This window comes from Primulina tabacum, chromosome 10 (assembly GCF_025594145.1).
Source record: "Primulina tabacum isolate GXHZ01 chromosome 10, ASM2559414v2, whole genome shotgun sequence".
Lineage (NCBI taxonomy): Eukaryota > Viridiplantae > Streptophyta > Magnoliopsida > Lamiales > Gesneriaceae > Primulina > Primulina tabacum.
Genome location: NC_134559.1, coordinates 3156162 through 3175193, shown reverse-complemented (window position 1 = coordinate 3175193; position 19032 = coordinate 3156162). Strand labels below are relative to the sequence as shown.

Genomic DNA, 19032 nt, shown 5'->3' with positions numbered 1-19032 from the left:
AATTTTGTCATTTTGATTTCGTATCCCCTCTCCTATAAATATTGTCAAGTCTCAAATGTAAATTATCGTTTCAAATTATGTTTGTTAAATTATCATATATAATTAATTTACTTACTGATTGACAATCAGTTTTTTAACTCGTAAAAGTTTGAGTTTTTGTTTAGAATATGAAAAAGAAAATAAGAAATATGAAGGAGAAAGATAAAATAAATATATTTGTTTTTCATTTTTAATTATTATTTTCAGTGTATTGAGAAATTTTAGGATGACTAAAATATATTGGACATGCAATATATGAGACAGATATACATATTTCTTTTTTTTAAAAAAAAATTATTTTAATTTCTAGATGTGTAATAAGATGGCATATCGCATCGGAGTCCATTCTAATTTCAAATTGAATTAGTTTGTCAATTTGATCAATTTTAAAGTTCTATTTTGAACCGTCGAATATGTTTTTATATCAAAACATTTATACAATTAAATTTGACAGCAGAATAATAAATGTGATATTAATTAAAAGAGAGAGATTGAGAGGAAACATAAATGTACAATTGCATCTCAGCCAGTTGTTCCGCGAAAACAGTAGTCGTGTGAAAGCTGGGCATATATCACAAATGATACAGATGTACACATGACCGAAGAAAAGTACTGACAATAATTTGTAAAACGCAGCATGTTATATAAAAGCCACCAAATTGGTGATATGAAACAAACAAGGGGTTCGTAAGAGAAGTTATAATGAAACAAAGGTCCACATGGAAATAACGAATCACCAGCTCAGTCAATTATGAATTGAAATGCCTCAGTTCAACCTTCTCCTTCTAGTTTCGCGTAAATCGCGACTATCCATTTCATTAAGCCGTGACATAATGCTTCTTCTCCGGGAAGAATAAGGAGAAGAAGATGATGAAGGGGCCACCTGCAGACCAACCTCATCACCATTTCTCCTCGACATGGTGTGCACCTAGAGAACCGGAAACTTCGGAGGGTGGAACGACAGGTAAAGTAGAGTTGGTCTCTACACTTGAATCCGGAGGATGATGTTCAGAGTGCACCAAAGGAACATTACGAGTAAATGGATTTCCAACTGCAACTGATGATGCCCGTGCTTCACTTCGTAAAAACCTATTGTTAATAACAGTCTCCAAGTCTTCAACTAACCTTTCTGCATTACTCAAAGCAGATGAAAGAGAAGAAAGTGATGCAGCACTTTCTGTTAATACTCTGGAAACTTGCTGGATCCTCTCGCGCCGGGTTCCACCTGGTTCAGCAGTTTGCGCCTCCTGAGAGCCTGAGTCAAAAATGGGAACAGCACCACCAACCTGCTGGTGAGCCTGATCGCCCATAGCACCAAGACTGATCCTAATACGCCTCAATGCTTCAGAAACAGGAAGATTGGACAGACCACGGATTAGGCGTTGTTGCCTAACACTCTCAACTCTACGAGCTCTAGGTCTTGGAGGTATCTTCAAGCCAGATTCAAATTCAGATACATGCTCATTACTATCATTTCCATAAATTGGAATTACTGTGCTATCCGATACCTCTCCCTTACAAACAGGGCATTCTTTCGAAGTCGAATCAATGTATGATACCTGATAAAAACACATCCAACAAAACAAGTGACCACAACAAGTTAGGACAGGCTCCTTTGCTAGATCCAGGCATATATTACAATCGTAAAAGCTCCCACCTTCCTTATCAACCTTCTTGACCTCCAAATTCATCTCCAATGCCTTCGCCACCAAACGAGAATTATCCCTTTTATAGCCTTCCCCTCTCCCAATAGTCCCTTCTAGACTACCCAGGTTACCACTTCCGTCAAGAACAAGTGTCTCCCCATTCAAATCAACCATCAATTCACCCGAAGAATGATCAGTTTCCATGATATTTCGAGCTTGTCGCCACCTCTGGCGTTGCCTTGCTCGAGCAGTGACAGCCTCGAGCTGTCGAATTCTCTGCTCTATCCTACCATGAGCAGTTTCCAACTCATGCAACAAGAAACCAAATCTTTCAACCGAACCCACTGGTGGATCCACAGGTTCTTGATTTAAATCAAGATCCATCAAATTCTCCCCAATCAAATTATCATCGCCCATCTCACGAAAAAGCAGGAAACTTCGAGATTCAAAAAACCCACTTCAACCTAAACAAGAATTAAATAAAAAAATAAATAAAAACACAGTAACTAATTCTTTTACTCGAGAACTGATTCTCAAAAACCAAAGACTTTTTCTATCTAATCTATATAAAAAAAGCTAAAAATTCAACCTTTGATTAACAAATATAGAGGTTCCGAAAACCCATTACTTGAAAAAAGAAGAAACTTTTAAATACTCTAACGCCATATTTGGGAGATCAAATTAGCACGAAAAATCTAGAAAAGCAAGAGATGACGTTTTGAACCTGGATTTGCCTCCTCATCTGTAATGAATCTCCATTGTCCCTTTTTTCTTCGATTTTTCTTCCATCCACTATTTATTTAACAAGTGGGATTCCCAATTCATGTATTTAAAGAGAATAAAACGGCAGAATTATGGATTATTCGGGAGACTCACTGAGAGTGTGAGGAGAGAAGAAGTGCGGCGCCAAAGGGTTAAAACAAGAAAGTCGACGGTGAGCCGAGAGACCATACGCGTGTTCTTATGAATCTGCACAAACGCGACTTTAGCGAGCAATTACAACTGGCGGTATCCCATATTTCATAATCTTCAAAATTTTAAATCTCTCTATAAAATTTATAATTTTCTTCTTAATAAATACATTAACCATATATCCATTTGAATTTTCTCTATTGTTGCGATAAAAATGTATCTATTAATATTTTATTTTGATGAGAGAATGCGTGATCTTTTGTATCACCACAAAATAAAATAATTTATGTCCAACTACTTCCATGCTCTGATAGAGTATAACATGACAAACAAGTGTTTTGAAAGGCCTCAATATTTACCATTAAAATTAGTATACCGACGCACGCGTTGTGTGCTTGTATAATATTTTTTTATAATTTATTTGATTTATATTTAAATGAGGATCAAAATATAATTAGAAAAAATAATGAGGGACTCCACTGTAATTTTGATATATAAATTAAAAAATAAAAGAATAAAAAAATGAGCTCAATAATAATTGAATCTATAACTTAAACTCTAAGAAACAATAACTCTATCCGTTGAACTACATATAAGTTGCATTAAAATTTTAACATTACATATAAGTTGCATTAAAATTTTAACATTTTATTAATATATATAATTATTAAAACAGATCATGACATCAAAGTTAGTTACTCTAAATGTCTCAAGCTTAATAAAATAGTACCGATGTATTTGGTGTTCATGTTTCCACCGAGCGCTCTTGGGCCTTGATGTTCTTTAAAACGGACAGTAAACTAATGGTCCCTCTTGCCTTTTGGTAGCTCCATTAATTAACTAACGATGAGACTGAATTAGGCCATTTAAGCTCGTTTATGAAATGATTTTCTTTAATTTTCCGCTAATAACCATCTGTTTTCCACAATTTAATCTATTTACTTCACATTCTCCCGATTGGTAGGCGTTTGGTATGTAACACCTGGTGTGATGACTTATCAAGAAATTGCGTCTCCGATGTAGGGATTAGGATGAATATTTAATAATCCTACATTCACCCAACAAACCAAACGTAGGATTAATTACAAATACGAGTGGAAAAACAATCCCGTTTCAATAAGGTGGACGAACTATGAAGCCAAAAAGCCACATAACAATGGATCCAAGGATCCAAAATATGCCATAGAACACTATAAAACCTGCCAAAATAGTGAGGAATGGAGGCCCTCGAGCAGTGTCACTGGTTTTTGCCATTTTTGATTCCTCTGGGGGATTAGTTTTTTATGCAAATATAGGACCCCACCTCTCTTTTACTTTAATTCCTGCTTCATTCTTGCTCTTGAGTGGGAGAAACAATGTCAACTAACAAGTTCAGCTACTTTCGAAGTAACAGAAAGAAAAAGCAACGACAATTTCAATTAAAATGAAATTTTTAGGAGAAATATTATTTCTTTTTCGATCAAAATACTATGTGAAGAAAAATACAATAGTTACATTTTATATTTCTCTACCAATTTATTTGTAAAAATTGAAAGCATAAATAAAGTCATGTCCTTAACAAACTTGCACTATATGATTCCATTGTTGAATTTACGGGCCAACTTTTTTTTTTTTGAATGAAATTTTGAGCCGCAGCATTTATTCACTCATAATTAGCCTCGACTGTTACTTTCTGAGCATCAAGTGTGTGAGCCAGTATGCTTAGAGCTACAAAAACCCTCATTTCAGTTACCTTTACAAAAACACTCCCAAGTTACCAGTATTTATAATTTGGGAATACCATGAGACTGCTCATTTTGCACTCCATGCTTTTCTGAAGCAATTATTATCAAGAAAATAGTTAAAACTATCGTATCTATGCTTTGGAATTCGAAGTTCAAACTGCTTTCATGCAATAATTTTCAAGCCACTCCATTGTGACACTTTTTGGCCTCTCCAGTGCGAATCCAAGAGCACGGTCCCATATTAGCTAAATGAACAAAAACATGGTAAAAAGAAGTTCAGGGAACTCCGACAAGTTTGGCAAGAAGAATACTGTCAGAAGGAAGAGGACAAACCTGAGAACAAATGCCAATAGACCTTGACACACAGAAGAGAACAGTATAGTATCTGTTTACAATATTGAACAAAATGACAAAGCTCGTATCATTTTTCTTATCATCTTTGGAAAGACGAGACATTAATAGCTTTTATACCTTACTTCTGTTAGACTTTAGTGATTGAGCAACACTCCACTATGAGCATCTACATTTGGCCAAGGGTTTTTCACCTACAAAAGTCAGATCCAAGAAAAAAATCTTCAGGTTGAAGCCGTTGAACAAAGAAGGATGATAATAAAGGTCATCAGACCAGAATGGGTCGTTCGGCTGGGATTTTTCTCCCATATGTTCTTTTTTATGAATATGTTGGGTCTCTTCCTTTTTCTGTTTCCTCCAATTTTTTGAATTACATATCAAACCTTCGTTTTTAAAACAAATAAATACCCAATCACCGAATTCTTTCGACTTTTTCCAAACAATTATTTTCCATATAAACAATCCTCTCTTGCCTTGCCTAGTTCCAACAGAATAGGTGGCACAACTTCATAAAGATTTGAAACCTGAAAGGGAAAAGAAGAAAATAAAGTCAGAAATTAGACAGACACCCCAGAAAAAAAATATTACTACATCAATGCCCCGAGGATAAAACAGTAACCAATTTTTGAAACCATCTTCTCCAAACACATAAACTTGCCCATCAGATTCAGTCCGACTCTCCAACGGTTAGAAAATACTCACAGCACGCGGCCGCAGCTTGGATAATAGAGAAACGCTCCTATAGAACACCATCTTCCAATAGAAACAAAATCACTGCACCACAAAATTTATCCGGAAAAAATCAAAATATAACCACTCTAACTCACACCCACAAATATATCAATAAGACACACACAATCAGAAGAAAAGATCAAATCTTTTCTTTTCCTAAATACAAATATACAAGCCAGCATAAAGCTCAGCCTTACGTTTGTTCTAAACACTAGTTTCACTAGAATTTTCAGCAGATCAAGAAGGAAATCGATGAAATGAAGTATGAAGCCAAATTCACAAGGAGTCTTACAGCAAAATCGACAGTAAGTATTCACTAGATGAATCAATCAAATCAATAATCAGATTGAGAAATATTTACGGGGTAGGAAATGCAGAGATCTAATGATTTGTGAATGAATCGATAATTCCGTTAAAAAAAACAGCGTTGTCAGCATTCGATCAAATGGCTCACACGTGGCGACCAAACTCCTTCCAGACATCTAGGGGGTGTATTCATTCTATAATTTCAAAGATTTTTAATGATTTTTTTTAAATGATAGACTTTTGTGAGTTATAGATTTTTATTGACTTTTATGGAATCTCATAGAATTGTAAAACAAATTTCATAGACTCTGACTTTTTTTCAAGATTTTTATAGACTTTTGTAAACTTTTTCATTGAATTATGTGAATTTTATAGTTTATAATTGTTTATTAATTTTTTTAAAATAATTATTGGACATAGATAACCTCTTCAATTTTAAATTATTATTTTTATTTATGAATGTAAATGAATTTTACTTACTTGAAAGTTAAATCAATTTAATTTGTGAAAAACGACAAATGAACTATCCAATTTATTGAAATCAAAATTTCAATTCTTTATGTCAATTCAACATATTAATGAATAATATTTTTATAAGTTCATAATAAAATTTTATTAAAAGAACACTCAAAATAATGAGTAGTCTTTTATAAAAAAAATATAATCATTACTGACAATTTGATCAACATCGTTCTACATTCCATTGACTATGATATCCCTCCATGCATTAGCATTTGCTCGTTGTTGTTTTAGAGTATTAAATAACTGATCAAAGTCGTCGCCTTCATAAACTTGTGCTGATGAACAATTGAGCTTCATTATCTAGTTCAATTTGAAATTCATCAAATTGACACTTCTTTCAAAGAAAATTGTGTAATATAGCACATGTCAATACAAACTTTGTTAGTGGTGAGAAAAAATACCGAATTTTCGGTATACCGAGATTACCATAACAAAAAAATATTGAATTTACCGAATTTTAAGTATACCGAAGATCTCGATACGGTACGGTAACAATACCGAATTTTTCGGTACGGTAACGATATCCAATTTGAAAGTTTTGGTATATACCGAAATACCGGAAAAATATACAAAAATTTTAAAATATATAATATTTTAAAACAATAAATTATAAATTTTTTTAAAATGTAAGGTTTTTTGTTTTGGTATACCGAAAATTTTGGTATAGTATCGGTATGAATTTGTTTATACAATAATTTAATATATAGATTAACTAAAATTAAAGAAAATAATTAAAAATAAAATGTTATATAATAATTAATTAAAAAATTAAATTTTAATTATGTTTTTAAAAAATACAAATAAAAAGAAAAATAAATAGATGAGAAAAGAATGAAAGTTTGTATTGAATTTGGGAGATTTCTCAATTAAATGTGCATCCAAATCTTTAGGTTGAATCAAAGACTTTTGTTGAGATTTTATTGTTGTACCTTAAACTATAATTCTTGTACTTAATAGAATTCCATATAGTCATTAAAAGTCTATTGACATTTTGAATACCTATAGACTTTTGTAGAGTTTTTAAAAGTCAAGTTTGAATATCACATGACTTTTTAAAATTCTACAAAAGTTTACATTGAATACCACTAAAATTTTATGGAGTATATAAAAGTCTAGTTTGAATATCTCTAGACTTTTTACTTCAATTCTTATTAAAAAATATTTTAATTTTTATTTGTTTTACATATATTATTTACTGCCATTATTATCTATTAAATTAAATTATTTATCAATTATTTATAATCATAAACAAATAAAAAATAAAGTTTTACACCCGAGATTCTCCCCTGCGACAAATTTGTCTTGTACGCGTGTAGGGAGACAGGGCCGGCTGAGGGTGTCATACTTCATCCTAATCTGATCTCCTTCATTTTTCGGACAAACACCGACGGATCGCAACTGGAATGTTCATATTTTGCATTCGATATGCGGCCCTACATCGCCAAGATTGCTGAATGGAATTCGGGTTTTAGAATTTTCAGCTCCGTGGGTTATTCTTTCCTTCTTTTTTTTGCTGAATGGAATTCGGGTTTTAGAATTTTCAGCTCCGTGGGTTATTCTTTCCTTCTATTTTTTTTCAAAATTTTTCGACAGTTATTGTTTGGTTTATGGCTGGTTTTGATGCTGGAAAAAAGGTTTTTTTTTTACGAGTTCTTGTGATGATGATAATTGGTAAATGGTCATTGTCTTTATGAATGTGATCAATTTATTTATTTGATCTTTATTTTTTATTCATTAATTCTTTTTTGTGGTTGAAATACTGTTTCTTGCCTGGTATGACTGGTACAAATTTTAAAAATTGGAAGACAAGAGTCTAAATTGACCGGTTCTTACTGGCAATTCTGAAGTTAATCATCCAAGTCATTCTCCTGCTTCTTATGAACTGTTACACGTATAGATAGGCTGCATTTACGCTGCTAATAGGAAGTCTAGGAATACCTTGCTTCTAATTTCTAGTTGTGGGGTCGTATTTCTGCATTACACGCAGTTCCTCACACCTGGAGTCTTTATAGTGGTGTTTGCCAAATTTCATCAACGTTATTGTTTTGCCTTTTCTTTTTTTTTTCCTATCATCATCTTGCATGGTATTAGTAAAAAATACGTCACTGTTTTGGTTCGAGAAGGCAATGGGTACATCTTTTGCATGGAAAATTAACTGCATATCAGCTCATCAGTTGGCCAGTGACAGTCAATTATAGTTCACATCTTGGTGTTTTAGTTTTTCTGTATTGTTTTGCATTCCATGTATTGACTTCTTTCAAATTTTTATGTGCTTTCAAATTTTCAATATTGATATTGAAGGAATGCTTGTATCTCTCCACTTCGTTTTTCTCCTTCTCTCAAAAAAATAATTATTCACGTTTTGGAGGGGGTGCAGTGGGGTTTGAGGGCTTCATGTATAGTTATAAACTAGTACATTGGCGTACGCGTTACGTGATTGTATGTATAGTTATAAACTAGTACATTGGCGTACGTGTTGCGTAATTGTACAATTTTTTTATAATTAATTTGATTTATATTCGACTAGTCATACCATGATTGTAAAAGTTAACGAGATGCTATTCCGCAATTTGAAATGAATGATAAAAAGGAAAAAAAACCAAAAACTCACCAAAACTCCATTTTTTGTCCATATTATAGAGATTCTTAATAATAGTAACAGATAATGGACTCACTTGCCTATAGGCATCCCTTTAATCTACCACCTGTTGTGTGATGCCTTAAAGTGTCAAGGTGCTCTTTAAGCAACCCTCTTACAAGCTTGGGTCTTTATGCAACAAAATTTACAATACCATGTCTTATTCTGTCTCTTCCATAAAGCATGTGCCCCTCGGCCCTCACTTCGTGTCTTTCACCTAAGCTTTGGAGAATTTGTGCACCTTTAATAACTACAAGGGGTTTTATGCAAAACAATTGTTTCACTCAATTTATAATCACTGCTTTAGTTATATCTGATATTAATCCCAATAACTGAATATGAAAAGCTTATTGGTTTGGGTGGTGCCAAAATCAACACAAAATTTATTTGCTACGGATCTTGGACAACTTCTTGGCAAGAGGGACATAATGTTTTGGAAAATGGTGGTTCATGACATATCTCGGTCTGTGTGGCTAGAGGGAAATAGAATAATTTTTTACATCGAAGACACGAGTGGAGAGTGCTGAGAATATATCAAGATTAAAATATCTACTTGGATTGGATCTCATGTAGAGTGTTTCAGAATGTCTCATTCTCAGATTTATTGAGAGATTGAACTTTTGTGTATTGTTGATATGGATAAGGTATTGGGTAGCCTTTTGTCGTGAATTTTTCGGAAATAAGCATAATTTTTTGAAAAGTTGTGGTTCATGGTGTATATTAGACTGTGTAGCTAGAGAGAAATAGAATAATTTTTTACGACAATGGAGACATGAGCGCTCGTGCAGAGTTTCAGTCAGATCTATTGAGATATTGATATTTTCTGTATTGTTGATATGGAGAGGGTCTTGTGTAGCCTTTTATCGTGAGTGGATCCTAGTCTGCTTATTTTAATTAAAAGCTTTTAAGCATTTAATAAAATATTGTTTCTTATTAAAAAAAATTGAATATGAAAAGTAATTTTTTTTAGTACCGCAAGTTATCAATTCTTCAAGTTGTCATTTTCTAACTGAGCATCAATGCTTCATGAAAGAAGGTATTGTGCTTTGATGAAGCTAATTGTGAAGAAATTTTAGTAATTCGTGTAATCATGTTTGGAATTACTTGTGTTTATATGAAATTAAGGTTCTCAGATTTTTCTCTCTGACTTTTGGTGAGTGAAACTAATGTTGCTGTTATAATATAAAAACATGGAATCATCTTTACCATCTGATTTCCTATTACCATTCTTCGGTAGCACTTTTATAGGATCAGTTCTTATGTTTCTGTCAACATATACCTTGTTATCATTTATTCTCTGCCAATTGAGTTAATTACATTCAATGCAATTTACAGGATAGCTGTTCTATCATCTCTCGCATTCTAAATAAAAGCGGTAATGGTCCGGTTCTGAGAAGTGGTTGTATAAATGACACTGTGCCAAAGTTATATGCTACTCTATGTGAAAAACAAGCCTCAGATGTACAGAAAGATAATCCTGCATCGAATATGTTGGTTGATTCGTTTGGGAGGCTGCATACTTATTTAAGGATCTCCTTGACAGAACGCTGTAATTTGCGATGCCAGTACTGTATGCCTGCTGAAGGTCTGGAACTTACTCCTAGTACCCGACTTATCTCTCAGAATGAAATCATACGTCTCGCTGATCTGTTTGTCAGTTCTGGGGTTACGAAAATTCGCCTGACTGGTGGGGAGCCAACCATCAGGAAAGATATTGAAAAAATTTGCTTAGAGTTGTCAAGTCTAAATGGATTAAAAACTTTGGCAATGACCACCAATGGAATTATCCTGGCAAATAAACTTCCAAGATTAAGAGAATGTGGACTTAGCTTGCTGAATATAAGTTTAGACACGTTGGTTCCTGCCAAGTTTGAATTCATGACTAGACGTAAAGGCCATGACAGAGTAATGAAATCAATTGATGCTGCTATAGAATCAGGATATAATCCGGTCAAAGTATGTTTTGTGGCATTCTCAATATATAATTACTTTGGCTTTGTTTCTTCTTTTTTAATTTGCGAGCTACTAAACCAATTATCTAGCATTATTAGTTAGAACTTTTCTGCTCTCAAGATCTTCAGCCACACCATCCACATGCATATCTTTATATGTATTGTATTTCAGGTAAACTGTGTTGTTATGCGCGGATTCAATGACGATGAAATTTGTGATTTTGTTGAACTGACGCGTGAGAAGCCAATCAATGTGCGGTTCATTGAGTTCATGCCTTTCGATGGGAATGTATGGAATGTGAAGAAACTCGTGCCTTACTCTGAAATGTTGGATATACTGGTAAGGTGCAAACCTACAGGTCCTTTTTTTAACTTTTAAAATTCCTTGAGCATTCATTAAATGGCTCAATATCACCAAGCAGGTTAAAAAATTTACAGGACTTCAAAGGATTCAGGATGATCCCACAGAAACAGCCAAGAACTTCAGAATCGATGGGCATCTGGGTAGGGTTTCTTTCATCACATCAATGACAGAGCATTTTTGTGCTGGTTGTAACAGACTCAGACTTCTAGCTGATGGGAACTTTAAAGTTTGCCTCTTTGGCCCCTCAGAGGTGTGATATCTTCTCACTGGCTATAGAGACATTCTTGTACATCATAATGGTGATATCTTGTAAATTAGATCATCCTTATAACTAGCTGTTTATACAGGTTTCTTTTTCTCTTCATAAATGAAACTGTTGTGGATTATAACTTCGTGACAATTGGTCAAATGTTCTTCCTCTGTCATCATTGAAACAAATGATTAGGAGTATGGTAGTTTGTCTCTAACAAAATGATTCCCTGGAGTAGTTGGCTTGGGATTCAATGCATGTTTCATAAAAAATTTGGCATTATGACATGGTACTTTGTTTTTAGATTTAATGTCTGCTCTTGTGAAAGTTAAGTTTACAGATACCATTCGCGTGAGAATTTTATTCTGTCAGGTCAGCTTGAGGGATCCTTTGCGTCACGGTGTTGATGATAATGAACTGAAGGAAATTATAGGAGCAGCGGTATGTAACTCTATTTGGCTTGATAATGTTTCGAAGAACAAAACCTCAATATCCAGTCCATACTGACTTGTCGGATTTTTAAGCAGGGTGGTGGTGGGATTTTAATTTTTGTGGCCCTCTTTTACAATTTTGAGTTTTGTTATTGATTTTCGTTTAAACACACACTCCGTGGTCTTTAATTTCTGAACCTTGTTCCAACACCAGGTCAAGAGGAAGAAAGCAGCTCATGCTGGAATGTTCGACCTTGCGAAAGACGCCAAATAGACCAATGATACATATTGGTGGCTAGGGATAGCTACCCCTTGTACATTATTAAGTATGTTTTAATCTGTCCTGAGTTATTTTTTTGGAGCTTTTAGAGTTGCATTTCCTTGTGCAACTCAACGGAAAAGGATGGCCACACTTTTACTTCTCGATGGAAAATGCTCCACCAGATTCAACCAACCTTTTAAATTTGACGGAATGTTGTTAATATTCTCCCTGAACATTTAGGCCATATCATTCACTGTCTTGCAATAATTGGCTGATTGTCAGAATGTTGGACACTCTATCCATTTAAGTAAGGCCAGCACAAATACTCCACGGGACAGCTACATAGAGCAGGCACGTGCACTAGAATGCTTTTGAACTAGAATTATGACATCTCATCAACTCTCCTAAACATATGGCATATTTCTGTTGGGTTTTTCTATGTTCTTTTTGCCTTATGTATTGATAGTAGTTGTTGGACGCTCCATTATGAATGTAATGTTCGCTTTTATTGGCTCTTTTGCAACCTCTATCTGATGATTGCTACTTCTATCAATCTCATCAGTGATGCTTATTTCTCTTTTCGTTCATTTCTTGTTTCAACTGCTAGTACAAATATTATTTTCAAGACACCTCAACTAAGCACACTTCTTTGTCTTCCACATCTTCTTTTATTTGCAAGAAGAAGTACAGGTTTTCAAAACCCTCTCTCAATTCAAGTGGATGATCGTTCTTTATGTCAGAATTTATTGTGCGAAATTTTAGGTCTAATAGCAGTCTTATAGATTTAAGGAAATCAATGGTGCCCCCAACCACAATACTTTTGAAATGGCAATATATGAGAATGTTTCTAAATTTTCCCTTTATGGTTCCTTTTACTCGAGTGGAATTAAAGAAAGTCTTTTTCATTCCTCTGATAGAAGAAAACTAAATTTAAGTGATATTTGAACTTAAGCACATTATGTCCTTCTGGGTCATAAATGGTACTGAAGATTCTGCTATTTTATTGTGTAGTTTTTTTTCTCGGCTGTTCTTCTCATTTCCTGATACGCACATTATTTCTTTGCTTATCCTGATGTTCTTACTGACAATTGTCGTCTTCTTTTCAGGGAACAAATCTAATGTCAATGAAATTGTGTGTAGCCCGCAATCATTCTTCCATGTGGTGGATCACAAGTCTAACAAACAAAAGGGAAGTAGGAGAATAAAGAATGGAGAGTAAAAAGAGAGAGCAAACAAAGGAAAATACTATATATGAGGACACACTTCAGTAATATCTACTGAGGCTCTGCCTGATTAGGCTGAATGTGACACAAAGTTGCCACTGTAAATTAATCTTCATGTTTGTTGTATTTTGAACACCTGCAGTCACCAATTTTCCCGGAATTGCTAGTTGTAAATGCGTGTGATTCTCTTGTGAAGGAGGTGTTCCTAATTTTTTTTACTCAAAATGAACTTACTACATGCTGTGATGGTCATGATGGATATATGTGTTGACCAATGCAATAATATCTAAGTCTTATGAAATTCTTTTATCCATGGAGAAGTCATTAACTGTTTTGGCTAGGTGTTATATGCATTTTGTTATGTTCTCCCAAATGCTCTGCATGTATAAGACATTTCTTCTTGTGTTTAAGGTTGTACCATCAAGATTATGCAAAGTGCTGTGATTGTTAGTTTACATCTACTTCATTGCTCTTATTTGTCATTAACACGAAATTACGAATCATTTAAGTGTTACCCTTTTGTTTTTTTCCATATTCATTACCTGGTTTAGGTGAGATCTTCTCTATTTATTCCTTAGCATGCTTAATCTTAAAGAGTCCATTAATGGTACACCCTAAAAAGATTCGCCTAACTAATTAGTTACTAACAAAACTAATTTGATCTCGTAATTTTGTGGGAAGCCTGCCAGGTCGCTTCGATGGGAGCTTAATTTTGGGAGTTACAGACTTTCACGGTAACTTTCCTTTTATTTAATAAATTGGGTGAATATTCGTGATTTATATTACTTATAAAGGGAGATGAATATATAGGTACGTTATACAGCTACTGGAAATTTATTTTCTTTGTATCAAGTACTAGTGCTTAGAGAAGCTACCTTAGTCTGTTGACGTGAAAAATATGCTTAATTACAAAATAGGCTTCCATTAGTGTTATTGTACTTCAGGAGCAAAATTATTTTTACATGACTGAAATTCTGTACATGGTATGAAGACTGTATAAACAAAACCGGGTATGCACTTGATCTCTTTGTTTATATAAATCACACGACTAGCACTAATGCCATACGAATTAGCAAAAACTTCATGAATCTAAAGATGATTGTCGGACCTTTTGGTCAAATCTATACCGTTCTGAACCAAACATGTAAAACCAATCTCTGGGACCATCTGGAGTAATTCTATAGTGGTGAAAACACGTGCCGAGGGAAATACCCGATTCCATTTTTTATGGATAAACCGCATCTAAGACTTCCAGATAGAACATCCTCAGTAGATCCAAGTAATAGTGACTAAGAATGATATGGATTTCTGTGGCTTTCTAGGTCCCTCAAATGACAGCCAATGCCCAGTCCTTTGTAGCAGCCCAGTTAAGTCACAAAACGAGAAAGCCTTTCCAAATTTTATGCAATGACACCAATACCAAATACCAAATACCTTTGTTCAATTCCAAATACAGTCACCTCACAACATGAGAAAATGAAGAGCCAAAGTATGTTTTGCTTGATCGCTAAGCATAAATGGAACTATCCGTTCATGCTCTAAAGAAGTAGAAAATGAATGAATAAAATATATTGAACTTTCCTTTTCTGCACACAAACTTAAGATAGAATCTTATGTATCTCTGAAGAGACGGTATGAGTTTTCAACTAGAATAGTGGAATCTCACCAAATGTATTGATCTGAGAAGACCTGAATGGAAGCAGAGGAAACACATTCACGTCGTGAATAAACCCATCCACGTCTCCAAGAAAACCCAAAAGTGCACTCGCATTATCGCCCCAAATTATTTCTTCACTCTCCTTAATTCTATGTTTAATTTGCAATGCAGGCACAATTGCTGGTTTCATGTTCTTTTTTGGCTTCCTTCCGCACGTCTTTGAAGGAAATGCTACGGATGGAAAGTCACTCACTTGCTTCTCGCTTTCTTTTCTTTCCTCGGGTTTGCCTGTAAGTCTCTGAACTAGCTCTCTGAAATTGTGAACATCTGTCTTTATAATCTCCGGTGCAACGATGTGAATTATACGTATTTTGGACTTGAGTTTAGAGATCGTACGAGAGTCGTCGTGCAAGGCCAACTTAGCTGGTACTAAACTTGTGCTATACGGGTGTGACTTCATGTTACCTCTGAGTTTCTAGTCAAGTTTGGTTGGGTCGGAGATGAAGGGATATAGAAAGATGCTGGTGTGTTGTAGTTGTATTACCTAGATTTGTGTGTATTTATACTAGAGAACTTAGAACAACTTGAGTTGGCGAGTTGGATATGAAGATAGTCCACAATAAGGAAGGGAAAAATATATTTTGCCTTTTGGCAATAATGATCAGATGCGTTCTTCTTCTGGCAAACGAGTCTAGCTTTACATAACCGTACATATCCACGATAATGACCACAAAATAATATTTTTTTGATTATAATACCTTATCAACTAATCAAATTTCAAATGTTGTACCCATTAAAAAACTTCATGTTGATGATCCACGCAGTACGGTTTGCTTGCGGAAAACCATTAAATTAGTCAATGCTTATCTTAAAATTATTTATCCCATCATCCGTACCAGATACATATATTTTTTTCATCTTTGAGCAAGCCGGCATTCTCTCTCTCCTTGTATATTCAATCTTAGTCGTCCTTGTTTTATTTTATCTACGACGTGATATTGTGATTCTTGAGAACTTGGGGACATTGTTGTACATGTTCATGAACCTAAATAGATTTATATTGTGTTGATTCTCCTTGGAGCATCTGTTCCACAAAAGTCAATGTTGTTTTCTTTTTGTTTATCATCAAGTCAATGATATTTTCGAATATGAGCAATATGAAAGCATGGCTGTCATCTTCTTGAGGCATAGTAATTTACCTAAACTTGCTCGTATTTTAATCGACTTTGACTATTAGATCGTTCAGTTTCGTTTAGTTTATTCAAAGTAGGCTATTTGAAAGAGTACGGGGTTGGTTGTCTCCACGTTTATTGTTGATAACCCGGTGTTGTACTCGCGTTGACATTGATAAATGTCTTAAAACTGATCTAGTTAACGTTTGTCCTTGTAGATTCTGCAATTTTTATTTATTTTATATAATAAGTAGGGTTGACTTGAAATGCCTCCCCACTTCTAAACATTTAATAAAATAAGAAGAGTAAATCTATTGTGAAATAGTCTCACGAATCTTTATCTGTGAGACTGAGTTAATCTTACTGATATTTACAATAAAAAGTAATACTCTTAGCATAAAAAGTAATAATTTTTCATGAATAACCTAAATAAGAGATATGTCTCATAAAATACGACTCGTGAGATTGTCTCACGTAAATTTTTGTCAAATAAAAAACCGAGACTCAATAATTATATTCTGCAAATTTTATTTATTTTATCTTGAATGCCTCCGAAAACCAATAATTCTGTTGCTGATGCCCAAATGATGACGCCTTGCCTGGAGCAGGTAGAGTTTCATAAATTTCTTGTATGATATGATTTTATTAATTCTAATAAAAATAACGACGAGTTGATTTTTATGTTTATTTTGATGATTATATTTAATTTTTAAACACTTTAACTTTTTATATAATATTTAATTTAATATTTTCACACTATTCAATTATTTACTGACCGTTTTTAATTAAAAATAATAATGATTTCAAATATTTCAAAAGCATTATTAAGTAATAAAAAAAAAAGTGAAACCCCAGCCCAGTAAAAATTTTTGAACAATTATGATCAGCCAAGGTTTCGGGGCCCGGCCCCGAGGAGATGTTTACAAAAAAAATTAAAATATTTCCAATCAAACCCTGGCTTCTTATAAATGTTTAAATTATTTATTTATTTTTATAATTTTACCACATATACAAGTATCCCAGTAATATTTTTTTAAAAATCCAAATTCTAGTGAATAGTTTAAATTATAAGACAAAGTTCCTATCATCGGGTAGGAGAGTGCTGATTTGATTATTTATCAAAATTGACCCGAAATCAATTAATTTCACAACGAATTTATAGAAATTTTCAAATATGAGCCAAAAATATAGTTTTAAAATAAACAATTTATATTTTCGAAATCCTTTTTCTATGGCCAATGTTTTCTAGAACTAGAGGAAATACTGCAGACTGTTAGTTCTTAACTTGGACTAAAGCAATAAATCTATGATTTTGATAAATTAGTTTAATATTTTCCATAAAATACAAAAACTATTCAGTATCACATTTTCTTAAAACTATAAATGTATATATTTTTGAATAATAATAATATAAATATATATAATATTTAAAATACTTCTTATTTAAGACCGACAAAATAACTAAAACAACACGTACAATATCAACAAGAACAAAATAACTTGGAATATAATTCATAATCTATTTTTTTCCCCTAAAAAAGGAGAGAATATCCACACTCGGCCACTATACGTATGATATATCTTTAAGCTTCTAATATTTCCGGAAAATGAATCACCTCCGCCGAGCACATCAACCGTTCCGGCTGAAAGAACGCAAAAACCCAGCTGCTCTCGTAGACGGAGACGACTCGCTGCCTGCCGGAATATCCGCCAGAGCGGCGGCCCAACGGCGGATGCTGAGAGAACGAGCAGGCTTGAAGCTGTGTGTTCTCTGGGTCTTGGAGAAAATATCGGAAGACTGAGATAGAATCAAATACACAAGAGCTTGAACAAGAATGAACAGCGCCACCTTCGACAATATGTTGCTTATCTCCAACTCCATTATTATATTAAAGTAACAGCAAAATATGAATGATTAATAATAACTTTGAATAATCCGTGGGTTTTTCTTAAATTTATGGAGACGATAAAGTTGGAAGATCGGAATTTATAGGTGGGATGAGAAAGAGAGGGTGGCTTGAAGATTCTCGCCGACCTCTTTGACTTAGCTTTTGGAACAAGCAGTCTTTCATGGAATTTTAAGAGTCCAATATATTTAATTTACTTATATAAAATGGCACACAGGTGATTGTCAATAACTAATTATCACTCATTTGCCATAAATTATTAATGTTAATATTTTAAAGTGACCACGAATATTATAATAAATTATTACAGTGAAATTGAAATTTTTGTTTCGAGAAAGACACTGTTGGTTATTACGAAGTTTCCCAGGACATTGACGTTGGAATCATATATACTTCACTGTTCAAAAGTAAAAGATAAGTGAATTACCTTTTTTTTTCTAGAAGATGAAATATTTTTTAAAATACAAAAAATGATTTTTATTATTATTTTTTTTTTAACGGTTGGAAGCATTCTCCATTCCCCATGGTCAAATACGTACGATACACAGTCATTCATATATGTTGGTGTATGTACCCAACTCACTTCATCGGATTGCTTTCGGCCGACCTCTGTAATATGCTTGCGCAGCAAGAACATGTTGCTGCATTAACACATACTACCCGATAATCTGAAATTATTTTATCTAATTAGACCGTGTAAGGACTCTTGAATGATCCATTCAAAGAAGCGAGGATTGTTAGAAAATTTGGTTTCAGAATGTATATTGTTTTGATTGCAATAATGATGTCCTTAAAGAAATATTGTCACACTATATTGCTGCTGGTAAATGGCAATTTCCTTCCAGACAATTCAAAACAAAGAATAAAATATATAGACAACAATATCTATATATTTTCCCAAGACAGATTAGAGAAAAATGAAATGATATATTTGTTGTGTTTCA

The 19032-nt window shown here is 33.7% G+C and overlaps 2 protein-coding genes, 2 long non-coding RNA genes and 1 pseudogene across 10 annotated transcripts; 2 read left to right on the top strand and 3 right to left on the bottom strand.

The window, feature by feature from the left end:
* Positions 1-530: 530 nt before the first annotated feature.
* On the bottom strand, positions 531-2684 carry LOC142505294 (uncharacterized). 3 transcript variants are annotated; one of them, XM_075618219.1, is made up of 2 exons: positions 2410-2684; positions 531-2121 (listed from the first exon to the last, which is right to left on the bottom strand). In XM_075618219.1, exon 2 carries the CDS (start codon positions 2100-2102, stop codon positions 939-941), a length of 1164 nt encoding a protein of 387 aa, XP_075474334.1. In that variant the 5' UTR covers positions 2103-2121; positions 2410-2684; the 3' UTR covers positions 531-938. The 3 variants fall into 3 exon arrangements, with proteins under 3 accessions (XP_075474334.1, XP_075474332.1, XP_075474333.1); XM_075618217.1 differs by having other exon boundaries at positions 531-2149; positions 2410-2683; XM_075618218.1 differs by having other exon boundaries at positions 531-2142; positions 2410-2683.
* A 1452-nt stretch (positions 2685-4136) lies between these two features.
* Positions 4137-5869, bottom strand: LOC142505581 (uncharacterized). Of its 5 annotated transcripts, XR_012804457.1 has the most exons (6): positions 5602-5869; positions 5375-5446; positions 5146-5196; positions 4793-4866; positions 4655-4706; positions 4137-4566 (listed from the first exon to the last, which is right to left on the bottom strand). It is a non-coding gene; the product is annotated as an uncharacterized LOC142505581 (long non-coding RNA). The 5 variants fall into 5 exon arrangements; XR_012804453.1 differs by having other exon boundaries at positions 5146-5446; XR_012804455.1 differs by having other exon boundaries at positions 4793-5196.
* A 1635-nt stretch (positions 5870-7504) lies between these two features.
* Positions 7505-12177, top strand: LOC142505087 (GTP 3',8-cyclase, mitochondrial-like; annotated as a pseudogene).
* Positions 12178-12199: 22 nt separating this feature from the next.
* On the top strand, positions 12200-16319 carry LOC142505088 (uncharacterized). Its single transcript, XR_012804371.1, has 4 exons — positions 12200-12480; positions 13236-14086; positions 15181-15299; positions 15397-16319. It is a non-coding gene; the product is annotated as an uncharacterized LOC142505088 (long non-coding RNA).
* A 1341-nt stretch (positions 16320-17660) lies between these two features.
* LOC142505465 (uncharacterized) lies at positions 17661-18249 on the bottom strand. Its single transcript, XM_075618447.1, has one exon. It carries the CDS (start codon positions 18061-18063, stop codon positions 17812-17814), a length of 252 nt encoding a protein of 83 aa, XP_075474562.1. The 5' UTR covers positions 18064-18249; the 3' UTR covers positions 17661-17811.
* Between the last annotated feature and the right edge of the window lie 783 nt (positions 18250-19032).

Bases quoted from the DNA above. Each gene is read 5' to 3' on its own strand.
- LOC142505294 (XM_075618219.1), bottom strand. From the start codon at position 2,102: ATGGGCGATGATAATTTGATTGGGGAGAATTTGATGGATCTTGATTTA.
- LOC142505465 (XM_075618447.1), bottom strand. From the start codon at position 18,063: ATGGAGTTGGAGATAAGCAACATATTGTCGAAGGTGGCGCTGTTCATT.